The sequence below is a fragment of the Diabrotica virgifera genome, chromosome 8 (genome assembly GCF_917563875.1).
Source record: "Diabrotica virgifera virgifera chromosome 8, PGI_DIABVI_V3a".
In the NCBI taxonomy this organism is placed as follows: Eukaryota; Metazoa; Arthropoda; class Insecta; order Coleoptera; family Chrysomelidae; genus Diabrotica; species Diabrotica virgifera.
This window is the reverse complement of record NC_065450.1, coordinates 134,328,885-134,342,250: the sequence shown is the minus strand read 5'-3', so window position 1 is coordinate 134,342,250 and position 13,366 is coordinate 134,328,885. Positions and strand designations below refer to the sequence as shown.

General features: G+C 31.1%; 1 protein-coding gene across 3 annotated transcripts in view; it reads left to right on the top strand.

Annotated features, from left to right (window-relative positions):
- LOC126890634 (transcriptional repressor CTCF-like) overlaps positions 1-13,366 on the top strand; it is a 97,903-nt gene that overhangs the window by 21,784 nt on the left and 62,753 nt on the right. For all 3 annotated transcript variants that reach the window (XM_050659722.1, XM_050659720.1, XM_050659721.1), the window contains exon 3: positions 7,925-8,121. In XM_050659722.1, the coding sequence (XP_050515679.1) occupies positions 7,925-8,121 (197 nt within the window). The remainder of the gene's footprint in view (positions 1-7,924; positions 8,122-13,366) is intronic.

Genomic DNA, 13,366 nt, shown 5'->3' with positions numbered 1-13,366 from the left:
TTACAAATGAACATCTCCAATCAATTCTTAAAATAAATACAACGAATATGATACCTGACATCAATGAGCTTGTCAAAAACAAGAGAAGTCAGGTATCTGGATCCTCGAGCTCAAAATAATTACCCTCTTTTATAACTTTGATATGATTTTTAACAACCGTATATTATAAGTATACTATTAAATAAAATGTTATAATAATTCAGTACATTTTTTTTTATTTGAATCTGGCCCGCCGACACATTCTGAATTTAATATATGGCCCTCTGCAAAATCGAGTTTGACACCCCTGGATTAGAATGATGTATTTGTATATTTAAACATAGTTTTTAATTTCAAACAACTTTTCATAATATCATTTTTTGATATTCTGGAATATAAAGGTACTTTACTCTTTAACGAAATTCATATTTTTGACATAACTCGTATAAAATTGATAAAATTTGATATCTGATGGTTGAGTTTTAGATTTTTGACTATCCTGAGCATTTTATGAAGAATAACTTTTTTTCGGAAAATTGATAATAAGAAAGTTGTTATGTGGTTCCTAACTACGCAGACATATTGTATAAGAGCTTCTGTATAAGAATTTTCAAATTGCAATGCCATATTCGGATTCAGCAATATCAAAAACAAAATAGAAACATATTTGATCAAAGTTAAATGATGAATTTAACGATATTTTTAAAATTATTTATACAAAACAATTGTTATTGTTTAAACAATTAATAAACAATTAGCGGCCAAATCTGCGAGTAGAACTTTTTACTTTAACATGTATATAAACTAACAAAAAAAGTTTTAGAAAATAATAAGCTTGTTTGAATTTTTCCGAAACAATGCATGTTTTCGTTCTAATTGCACTCCCCTATCAATGATGCATTAAATTCAAAAATGACCGAACCAATATGCACGATGAAGAACGAAGTGGACGGCCAAGCATTGTGACTGATGAACTTGTCTATTCAATTCAAGTGGGAGGTGTTTCCTCATCCGCCGTATAGTCCGGATCTTGCACCTAGCGACTACCACCTGTTTCGAGCAATGAAGACCTTGCTTGCAACGCAGCGCTGTGACGCCGATTCGGAGCTACGAGACGGCGTTGAACACCTGATTGAAGTCTCAGACGACAGAATTTTATGACAATGGTATTTCAAAGCTAGTTCACCGCTGTGATAAGTGCCTGAATTTGTTGGGAGATTATATAGAATGTAGAGAAATAATGTGTCTTTTAAATGTAGGTATATGTATAATAGAATCTTTTTCTTGTACTTGTTTTTTTTTTATTCCAAAACGTAACGTACTTTCTGGATAGCCTGCGTATATCGATGGCTAAAAGGACAAATATTGTATGTCCAAAATTGATGTTTTCGGTAAAATCACTTTAAAAGTTTGCGTTATCCGTGACAAACCGTACATACTTTAAAAGTAACTAAATTACAGTTAAGTTCGTGTTACACCTTTCTTTTATATCTTATTCACTTCTATTTCTGTTAGGGTTAAATGTTAACCACAGTTAACAAGCTAAAAGTAACCCCCTGTATGGACATACAATAAATGTGAAGTAAAACATGGACATACAATATATTATTTCCATACTGCAATTGTGAAAATATCATAAAATCAGGTTTAAAATAGTATTAGTAGTACAAGTAGTATGTACATACGCAGATGCGTGCAACACATACTATAGGTTGACCACCTCCAATAATATGGACAAAATATTGTATCTTTGGACATACAATAAAAGAGTCGTTTGGTTTGAATTTTGTGAACAGCATTTTGTGTGACAAGTATTGTATTATTGGACATGCAACATTTGTGCTCTAAGTTTATGGTGTTGGTTATGGACATGTCTTTAATGCTACTTTAGTAACTAGCAAACCGTTCTAAGAGGATATACAATATTTGAGCACAATAAAGATTTCATCTCGACTGGTGTAGACCAGGGACTATCTCATTTTAAACAAAAATTGACATACAATATTTGTCCTCTTAGCCATCGATATGTAGAAATACTATTACTACTTTATTACTTCTCAAGAATGTTAAAATCAAAAATACGAGGAAAAAAAAGAAAATGGCTGAATATACACTGACCGGCACAAAAAACGGCCACCCCACAAAATGGGGTAATTTTTGATGTCTTGAATTTCTTAAAGATGTTGTCCGATTTAAGTGATTTTTTTAATATTTTATAGCCTTATCTTTTAACAATATTGCTGTAATAAAATTGTTGCTAGACAGGTAAATTATATCATTGTATACCGGGTGTACCAATCAAACTGTGTTTTATTCTCAAAGTTCACCACACCCTGTGGAATATTCTAGCATTTATAAAATATTGGAATTAAAACCCAACTATAGCCTCAGGTTTTCTTGACATTCTGTTTTTTGATTCATTCGCTTATGTTGAATAATAAAAAAGTTAGGTACTTTAACAACTAGCCATGTTCTTCATTAATACAGGGTGTTTCTAAATAAGTGCGACAAATTTTAAGGAATAATTCTGCATAAAAAAATATTTACCGTTTGCTTATAAACATATTCCCGCAAATGCTTCGTTTCCGATATACGGGATGTTGAATTTTTTCTTACAAACTGACGATTTATTAATTGCTCTAAAAACCAGTTGAGATATGCAAATAAAATTTGGCAGGTTATAAGAGGTTGTTATTGCGCATTTTTTGACATACAATTAAGAATTTTATATTCACCATTGGCGTGCATGCGGGTAATATTACCCGTCATATTACCCGTATGCGCGCTAATGGAGAATATAAAATTCTTAATTGCATGTAAAAAAATATGCAATAACTGTATCTTAAATCCTACCAAATTTCATTTTCATATCTCAACCGGTTTTAGAGCAATAAATAAATCGTCAGTTTGTAAGAAAATAATTCAACATCCAGTATCTCGGAAACGAAGCATTTGCGGACATGTGTTTATAAAGCAAACGGCCATTATTTTTTCATGCAGATTTACCCCTTAAAGTTTGCCGCACTTATTTAGAAACACCCTGTATTAATTAAGAACATGGCTAGTTGTTAAAGTACCTAAATTTTTTATTATCCAACATAAACGAATGAATCAAAAAACAAAATGTTATTAAAACCTGAGGCTATAGTTCAGTTTTAATTTCAGTATTTTATAAATGCTAGAATATTCCATAAAGTGTGGTGAACTTTGAGAATAAAACACAGTTTGATTGGTACACCCGGTATACAATGATAGTTTACCTGTCCAGCAAGAATATTATTACAGAAATTTTGTTCAAGAATCAGGCTATAACATATTAAAAAAATCACTTAAATCGGACAACATGTTTAGGAAATTCAAGACATCAAATATTACCCATTTTTTGGGGTGGCCGTTTTTTGTGCCGGTCAGTGTATATTACTGCTCAAAGTATTTAAGGATATGTAAAATAAAGACACATCAATGCACAATCAAGCAAACTAAAGATTTTTAAAGATATGTAGAACTTATTCAAGATATTCAAAGAGATATGTATAGCTTCAATTAACAGGATTATTTGAATCACTATAAAAAGCAAAAAAATATAGTTACTGAAGAGAAAGATTGAGAAACAACACACATACACAGGATGAGTCATAACTATTTTGACATAAATTAGGGTTAGGTTATTTGGACCAAAATATATGTACCCATTCGACCAAAAACGCCCTAATATAATGTTGCGCTGGAAAAAGATACAGTGAATTAATGTTTCAGGTTTTCATTTAAAATTATACTACTTATCAACAGTGGGCCCTGGAAATAATTCATAGGTCCTATCGTCTTCGATTATCCCATCCCATCCAATGGCACTACAGCTCAAATCGAGCCTTGGCCTCCTTCAACAAGCTTCTCCAATCATTTCGATTTACCGCTGTTCTTTTCCATGAACGCGTTCCTGGCATCCTCATCGACTTCGTTTTCTTATCTCTTTTTAGGTCTTCCAACAGGTCTTTTTCCCTGCATTCTTGCATTTAGCAATTTTCTGGGGATTCTATTCTCATGCATGCGGACCACGTGCCCTGCCCACCGTAATCTCTGCAGTTTAGTGTATTGTGCTAGAGTTGGTTCGCTATATTGCTCGTATATTTCTCTATTATACCTAATTCGCCAGTTGTTATTTTCACTTACTGGGCCCAGTATCCTACGTAATATTTTTCTTTCAAACACATCTAATGCATTGGCAGATTTCTGTGTCACCACCCATGTTTCACAGCCATAACTTACTATGGACCTGATTATTGTTTTATAGACCCGGAGTTTTGTTTTCCGGTGTACATCTCGCGATTTGAATATGTGGCCCATCGCGAAATAGGCTTTATTTGCCAGCACAAGCCTTCTATTTATTTCCGGTTCTTCTTCATTGCTTGCGACCAGATCCATTCCTAGATACGTGAATCTATTCACATGTTCTATATCGTCAATAAAGTGTTGTTGCGCCGGTCTATTTGATCTGGTTTGTATGAGTAGTTTTGTTTTATTTGTATTTATTGCTAGCCCTACTGCTTCTGCACTCTGTTTCAACTCAACGTAGGTTTCTTCCGCTGCATTCATTGTTCTGCTCATTATGTTTATATCATCTGCGTATGCTGCTAATTGGGTAGATTTGTTTGTAAATATGATATTTCCGATCACCGTCAACCGTCTAACTACATATTCAAGAACAAGATTAAAAAGCGTTGGAGCCAGTCCGTCGCCTTGTTTCAGTCCTTGCGTTATCGTAAACGCATCGTCTTCGATTATGAGAGTATAATATACAGCTCTATGTATATTCGCAAATTTAATTTACCATGACTTCTTAAATTATTCCATAATTCTCCCCCTAAAAAATTCCCCAACCATTTCTGCTTAGAAAAATTCCCCTAGACGCTTTCAAATTACTCCAAAATTGTGGGAAAATACCCCAATCTGGCAACCCTGACTATAGACAGTAAGGATCTGTGAAAAAACTTCTATTTTTGGATGTGAAAGGTGGCATTCGGATTTTTGCAGATAAAGTTAGGTGACACCTTCAGTAATAATAATTGACTTATGCTCCTTCTCAAATATGCCCGGAACATTAATAAAAAAATTAAAATATTTAAAAATTTCGACAAACGTCGATTTTTTTCTGATTTCTTTGCTTATAACTTTAAAACTATTCGTTTTGGAACAAAGTCCTACAGAAATAAAATAAAGATAATTGAATTTTGTATGCTATACGACTGGTCAAAAATGTCTTAACATATTACCTTTTCTGCAATATAGCAATAAATACAAAATAAGGGGTCAAAATACCCCTGTTTTTATTCAATGTTTTTAACCACTTTGGTGACACTTAGAACCTTAGTAATTCGCTTAGTAAATTCTTTGTAACATACTTAAACCGTGTACCAAATTTCATTAAAATCGACCTAATAGATTTTGCATAATAAATTTGCAATCTAAATGTTTTTAAAAAAGTTCACATTTTTAAAAATCTTTCTGAACAAAAAGTAGACCATTTAGAAGTTGTCTAATTTTTTTACATACAGTGCTAGTCAAAAGTCCGTACCCCCCCTCTTATCTTTTGAACGGTTATACCTATAATAGTGAAATTTGGAGGGAGGAAATAAACGGACATAATTATGACAGGTGACGTAATAGTGACAGATGACGTTACAGAGCCACTCTGACCGATAATTGTAAATGGGACCTTATGGCAAGTGATACCTCGTTTGAAAGGTATTCAAAATACCTATTCAGTCATATTAATTTTTTTTGAGTTTCAGTTGATTTTAATTTTGGTGAAAAAATAAATAAATATAATATTGTAGTTTCGCATTTAATTGATAAAAATTCAAATGTCCGCCTATGGTTTTTTTGTCAAAAAAGTTGACGTCTTTCAATTCTCTAATAGTTTTTACGTCAACGTCAAACTTTTTGACAAGTAATCATACGCGGAATTTTGAATTTTTATTAATTAAATGCGAAACTACAATTTTATATTTATTTCATTTATTCGTCAAAATTAGCTTAAACCCAAACAAAATTAGTATGACTGAATAGGTATTTTCAATACCTTTCAAACGAGGTATCACTTGCCATAAGGTCCCATTTAAAATTATCGGTCACAGTGGCTCTGTAATGTCATCTGTCACTATTACGTCACCTGTCATGACTAGTTAAGAAGCTTACATCCGTTTATTTCCTCCCTCCAAATTTCACTATCATTGTTATAACCGTTCAAAAGATAAAAGGGGGGGTACGGACTTTTGACTAGCACTGTATAAAGAGGTGCTCTACCTATCTAATACACTTTACAGAATTAAAATCGGATTATTTAAGAGGCCTCAGCAATGTTTTAAACTTATAAACAATTTTTTGGCTTATAAAAAAATAGCTTTGTTTAATAATAAACAAATTAATTTTTAGCAATGCAAATAATTAAAACCGGTATAATTTGACTTAAACTTTCAAATGCTGTCAGCAGAATTGCTATTTTATTTTTTAATCAAAAGTTATTCGCGTTCAAAAATTGCAATTTTTCGAATTTTTGAAAAGTTCCACTGCGTTTATCTTGAAAACTATGCCTCCTACGAAAAAACTTGTAAGAACATTTTTTGCTTAGAATTACCCAGCAAATACAAAAAAATGTTTTATTTTGCGAAAAATCGATGTTATGTAATTCCTCAAGTTCTTTGTTTATAACAATCTTATCGACATCCGGATCAACTGTTACCCAAAAAAATCGTTTTCCACGGGTCAAAAAATACATAAAAATCTTGGGTAAGTCCATCTAAATAAAGGAGCCCGTAGCACCCCCCTCCTGGCCACAGGACTAATTTGTTTATAAGTCAAAAAATTGTTTATAACTTTAAAACATTGCTGAGACTGCTTAAATAATCCGATTTTAATTCTGTAAAGTGCATTAGATAGGCGGAGTGCTTCTTTATAGGTAAAAAAATTGACAAATCTTTGTATTTTCTAGTTTCTGTTGTGCAAGATTTAATTTTTTAAAAAAAGTTTAGGTTTTAAAATTATTATTTAAAATCTAGTAAGTCAATTTTAATGAAATTTGGTGTACGGTTTTACCACATTACAAAAATTTTCTATGCGAATTAGGAAGGTTCCAAGTGTAACCTAAGTGATGGAAAATCATTGAATAAAGACAGGCTTGTTTTGCCCCCTTATTTTATATTTATTGCTATTTTGCAGCAAGGGTGATAAGACATTTTTAACCAATCTCATCTGATCGAAAATTTAATTATCTTTGTTTTATTCCTATATGACTTTGTTCCAAAATGAATCGTTTTAAAGTTATAAGCAAAAAAATTGGAAAAAAAAACGAAATTTTTTGAAATTTTAAGTATTTGATTTTTTTTTATTAATGTTCCGGCCATATTTGAGAAGGAGCATAAATCAATTATTATTTACGAAGTTCTCACCTAACTTCATCCGCAAAAATCTGAATGCCACCTCTCACATCCACCTAAAAACAGATCCTTCCTGGTCTACTACCACTATCAATTTTTTTTGTTTACGAAAGATGACGATTAACTTCCATCCTTCCCTGACTACGCTATCTCATCCTGGCCGCATTAAATTCGCTTCATGCCCATTCCATCAGTATTGACAGTTCGTTGATTTGAACTGATACGTAACTAAAAGATAGCAACATAGCAACTAACTTCAGACTGTCATTTTTATCTTGTCGGTGTGCGCGTACTTCAGACTGGTTTTTATAAAAATTCGCTCTCAATGCATTTTTCCCAATCGCGCCTAACGAACTATAACTTCAATAAAGAAATTAAAAAATTAATTTCATTTTCTTGTATTGAATGGGTATCACATTCATATAAAAATATCAATATCACAAATTTAATTGTATTCTTCGTCATTATAGTATTTAGTTAGTCTATGGTCTGTAATAGCAATTTTTATTTAGGGAGTGAAGAACAAGAAGTGGAAAATGAACAGGAAGAAGGAACTTATTTTGTTGACCAAGCTGGGCACTACTATTATCAGGCTAAGGGTTCAACCCAACCCGTCATGACAGTAGTGCCAACAATTGCAACAAGTGGAGATACTGATGAATACGTTATTAATCAGGAGAATGATGAAGAGGGTGAGGACGGAGAAGAGGTAAGATATTTTAAATACATACTTACATATATACAGGGTGTAACAAAAATACAGGTCATAAATTAAATCACAAATTCTGGGACCAAAAATAGTTCCATTGAACCTAACTTACCTTAGTACAAATGTGCACATACAAAAAGTTACAGCCCTTTGAAGTTACAAAGTGAAAATCGATTTTTTCCAATATATCGAAAGCTATTAGAGATATTTTATTGAAAATGGACATGTAGCATTATTATGGCAGTAGTATCTTAAGAAAAAATTATAGTGAAATTTAGACACCCCATAAAAATCTTATGGGGGTTTTGTTCCTTTAAACCCCCCCCCCCCAAACTTTTGTGTATATTCCAATTTAATTACTATTGTAGTACCATTAGTTGAACACAATGTTTTAAAAACTTTTTTGCCTCTTAGTACTTTTTCGAAAAGTCGAGTTTTTATCGAGATATTTTGAATATTTGTCAAATCCACCACATATTTGTATATGGTTAAGTACGATTATGTAGACTTGGTAATAATATGAAAATTTATTTATGATTTACATTTTTAGGGATATTTTGAACCATATTAAAAAAGAAGCAAAATCTCGATAAAAGGTGCCTTTTCGAAAAAATACAATGAGGCAAAAAAGTTTTAAAAACACTGTGTTTAACTAATGGTACCGCAGTAATAGTTTCATTGGAACGTGCACAAACATTTGGGGGGGTTTAAAAGAACAAAACCCCCATAAAATTTTTATGTAAACATATTAAAAAAGAAGCCGCAACTCGATAAAAACTGCCTTATCAAAAAAATACGGAGAGCCAAAAAAGTTTTAAAAATATTGAATTTAACTAATGGTACCACAACAATAATTTAATTGGAACGTACACAAAAGTTTGGGGGGGTTTAAGGGAACAAAACCCCCATAAAATTTTTATGGGGTGAACAAATTTCACTATAATTTTTCTTTAAGATGTTCCTGTCATAAGAATGCCACATCTTCATTTTCAATAAAAAATCTCTAATAGTTTTCGATATATTCAAAAAAATCGATTTTCATTTTGTAACTTCAAAGGGCTGTAACTTTTTTTATGTGCATATTTGTACTAAGGTAAGTTAGGTTCATTCGAACTATTTTTGGTCCCAGAATATGTGATTTAATTTATGACCCGTATTTTTGTTACACCCTGTATACAGTGAAACCTGAGTAATCTGAAGCTTATCTAACACGAAATCGTATTATATGGCAGAAATTTATTACATGCATGGAAAATTTGTTCACTTTACCCAAATTTCACTGTTATATTAATTTATTGTAGTACTTCTTGTTATGCTTTATTTATTTACAACTGGCAACTCGTTACAAATGCAAATCTTCACTAATTAGCCTGATCAAAGAACATCTGACCTCAAAAAAATAAAGGAAAGATGAAAATTTGGGAATAGGTAGTTGAAATTGTCTATTATTATTTAAGAAAAATATCTTTCGTTGCAATCCGTGACTGCACGCCGGGGTTTGTCCTAGTTGGGTCAGAGAGAGCAGCATATGTGCCTCCTGATGAGAGACTAATAAGTTTCGAAACCGGTAGAGGTGCTTGCTGCACTATCTGATGGAACTGGAATAATGATGCGGCCGTAGTTTCGTGTTGCAACGAAATTGAAAATGGGTATTCATTTTTGATATATAAGAAAAAGTTAACAATTCTACATCCCCTCCATTTTACAAAAATTTGGAAAAACCCCCTTCTCGGGGGTTAAAAAATATACATTCAAAATATGTCTGGAATTGGATAAAATTACTAATTCTAAGCAACTTTTTTCTGAAGAGTTTTTTCGCTAAGTCAATACTATTTGAGTTATTTGCGAGTGAATATGTTCATTTTTAACAAAACCAAAATATGTTTTTGGACGGTTTTTCCCAAATAACTCAAAAAGTAAGTATTTTATCGAAAAAAATATTTTTAGCAAAAATATAACCTATAAAAAATTGAAAAAAAATGGTGTATGTATGAAGCCTGTAGACCCAGTAAAAGCAGTGTTGTAGCTAATAGTAGTAGGTTTTTATTCATCAAATTCTAAATAGAATATTTCAACGTGAAATAACCAAAAAACGGAGCGCACTTTTCGGGGAAAACTCATTACAACTTTTTTAAAGCGTTTAAAAAATCTTTATTTTTTTTATGTTTTTTAAAAAAACTTTTTCATTTTTAACAAAAAAAAAACATGTTTTTGGACGGTTTTTCGCAAATAACTCAAAAAGTAAGTATTTTATCGAAAAAAATATAGTGAAAAAAGTAAGTGAGTTACGTTCAAAATATTGTTGGTCGCTTTTATTTTTTGGTAAAAAGAATCGCGAAAATCATCCCCTAATTGGCATCCCAAATAAAATTAACTTAGGTTATATGTATTTTTTATAATATGATCTGTAAGTTCAAAGTGCCTATTTTTGAAAAAGCTGTAGTTAAAATGAGTGTCATGAGTGTCTTGAACGAGTCATTAATCACGAGTGTATGCAAATTTTAAACAGCCATAGCATAACCAATTTTTGTCTAACAGGAAAACAAAAAATGCAAAATATTCAGAAAAGCAAAACGTACATTTTATTACTCTTTGAGATTTTTGGTATTACTAATAATTTTTATTGAAAAAAAAATGAATTTTTTTCAAAATTTAAAAAAAGCTCTACTTTAAAACCAAATTTTGTCAAAAATGGGCACTTTGAACCAATGAAACTTATAGATCATAGAAACAATACATAAGTAAAGTAAGTTGTGAAGCTTACATGGGCGAATGGACCCCAAGGTCCGCAGTCATATGTACAAACCCTAGGAGAAAAAAAAAATGTGAAGCGGTAACGATTAATTTTATTGGGATCCTAATTGGGGGTGATTTTCGCCATTTTTTTTTTACCAAAAAATAAAAGAGACCAACAATATTTTGAGCGTAACTCACTTACTTTTAATGTTACACTGTTACTAATAAAACACTAGTATTCTAAGGTTATTCCGTATTTATATCTAGAATAGTTATCCTAAGTATACGGTAGATATAGAACAAAAATAATTTGTTACTAATAAACACGGAATAAGTTAGATATAAGTATTCCCACTTTATTCCGAAATAGTAGTTCGGCAACGTCGAAATCTTCTGCACAAATACATAGAACAACGATATATTGTGTCAAATATGTCAATTTTGATTTTTCTCTGTAACTGATAAACCAAATTAACCTAGCCGAAAAGTTTTTTTTTGAAAATTCGTTTATATAAAAATACCAGCTTTTCAAATCCCAAAGTAGATTTAAGTCTACAGTCAATATTAACAGAGTTATTCAAATTGTATATAAGCCAAAATTGACTCTACTTTTGCAAAATGTTTTCGTAATGATAAAAATGAGTTTTTATTGCAGTATTATTTTTTCATATGGTTTCCACAGAATTTCTGTATCATTATTATTTTCTGAACTCTTGGGATAAACAAATTGAATAAAATTTAAACTAATTGACGAATAATCTTGAATATTTCTGGGCATTATAATATGGACTATTTGACTTAACTTTTCATGCAATATCAAAGTTGTAAATTCATTTTTGCAAAAGTTATAGCAAATTTTTAATTTTCGAAATTTTAGTCTTACTTTGCAATTTTCGAAGCAACAAATAATCGGACCAAAATTAAAAAACTGCCATTTTAAACCTTTGCTCATCTGCTAAAAGATGAATACCCCAAATAAGATATTTAATTACCCCATTTTTGCCTGTAGCGATTTAAACGAAAAAACTGCCATTTTTGACCCTTATTTGTTAATAACTAAAATTCTCGTCCCAATTGTGACTGGCATTTTTGTATTTATATTGTATTAGGTATATAGTACCCAAAAAACCCATTTGCAACCTGGCTGCTAAAATTTCCCGACAAAAACCTTATTCCTCTGGACTTAAAAACCTTACACCCTCTTTAGAAAAACGATATTTAATTCTGAATTCCTTATCGGTGTATTGTGAAAAGGGATTTATTCTATCTTTGAAAAGTTTCCTTTTTCGTGTATTTTCTATCATGTTAATTAAATTATCAACTTCTTCGACAGTCGCAGTACCTTTTAACACATTTTTTTTATTATATAATTACTCAGAAAACAAATCAAAAGATAATATATTTTTGCCTTTGATGACATTGACAGTCATAAAATAGGTTATACCAGACTTAAACAAGGGTGTGGGTCGGTATAAATTTGGACTAAATTCTTATACCAAGTATAACCTATATCTAAGTTATTCCATGTTTATTGGTAGTGATTTTGCCTATACCTGATTTATTCTCAGTATAACTTTTATACTTGGTTTATTAGTAACAGTGTTAGAATTTTTTTTAAAAACAAAAGTAAAAATTTTTTTAAACACTTTTTTATAAGCTATATTTTTTTCGATAAAATACTTACTTTTTGAGTTATTTGCGAAAAACCGTCTAAAAACATGTTTTTTTGTTAAAAATGAACATATTCAGTCGCCAATAACTAGAAAAGTATTGAGTTAGTGAGAAAACTCTATAGAACAAAAGTTGTTTAGAATGTCATTTTATCCAATTCCGGACTTATTTTGAATGTATATTTTTTCACCCCCGAGAAGGGGTATTTCCAAATTTTTGTAAAATGGGGGGGATGTAGAAGTGTAAACTTTTTCTTATATAATAAAATAGATACCTACTTTCAACTACGTATCCGCAAATTTTCATTCCTCCTTTATTTTTTTTTGAGGTTTTCATAAAGTTTGGTGTTCTTTGATCGGGCTAAATCTGCAAATAGCAGATTAAGTGGTCAAACTGAAATCACTTAAAATAATACCCTCTCCTGTTGAAATGTAGTTTTAACCTTTAACTACCCGCGCATCAAGTTATAACATAACTACACACGTGGCGTACTTAATACGCCACAAGAAAATACACTTAAAAACACCGGATTTGTTTATTTTTTTTTTGAAAAAATACACTTAGTTATTTGTTATAAACCTTATTCGGCATCAGTGAATACTTGGAGTTCCTTCTCAGTAAGCCAATTGGGATTTATAACTGGAATCCTGGAATAACTGGATTCCATGTTAAATAAAATTTCTAATAAAATTTTTTTTGAAATGTGATTTTTTACAGGAGAAAAAATATTGTTTATAAAGAAAAATATATTTTGTGCCATAATGACTAAAAAACAATTGAAATATTTACTTATATTACTACTTATATTAATATAATCGTGGCGTATATTGTCCACCAC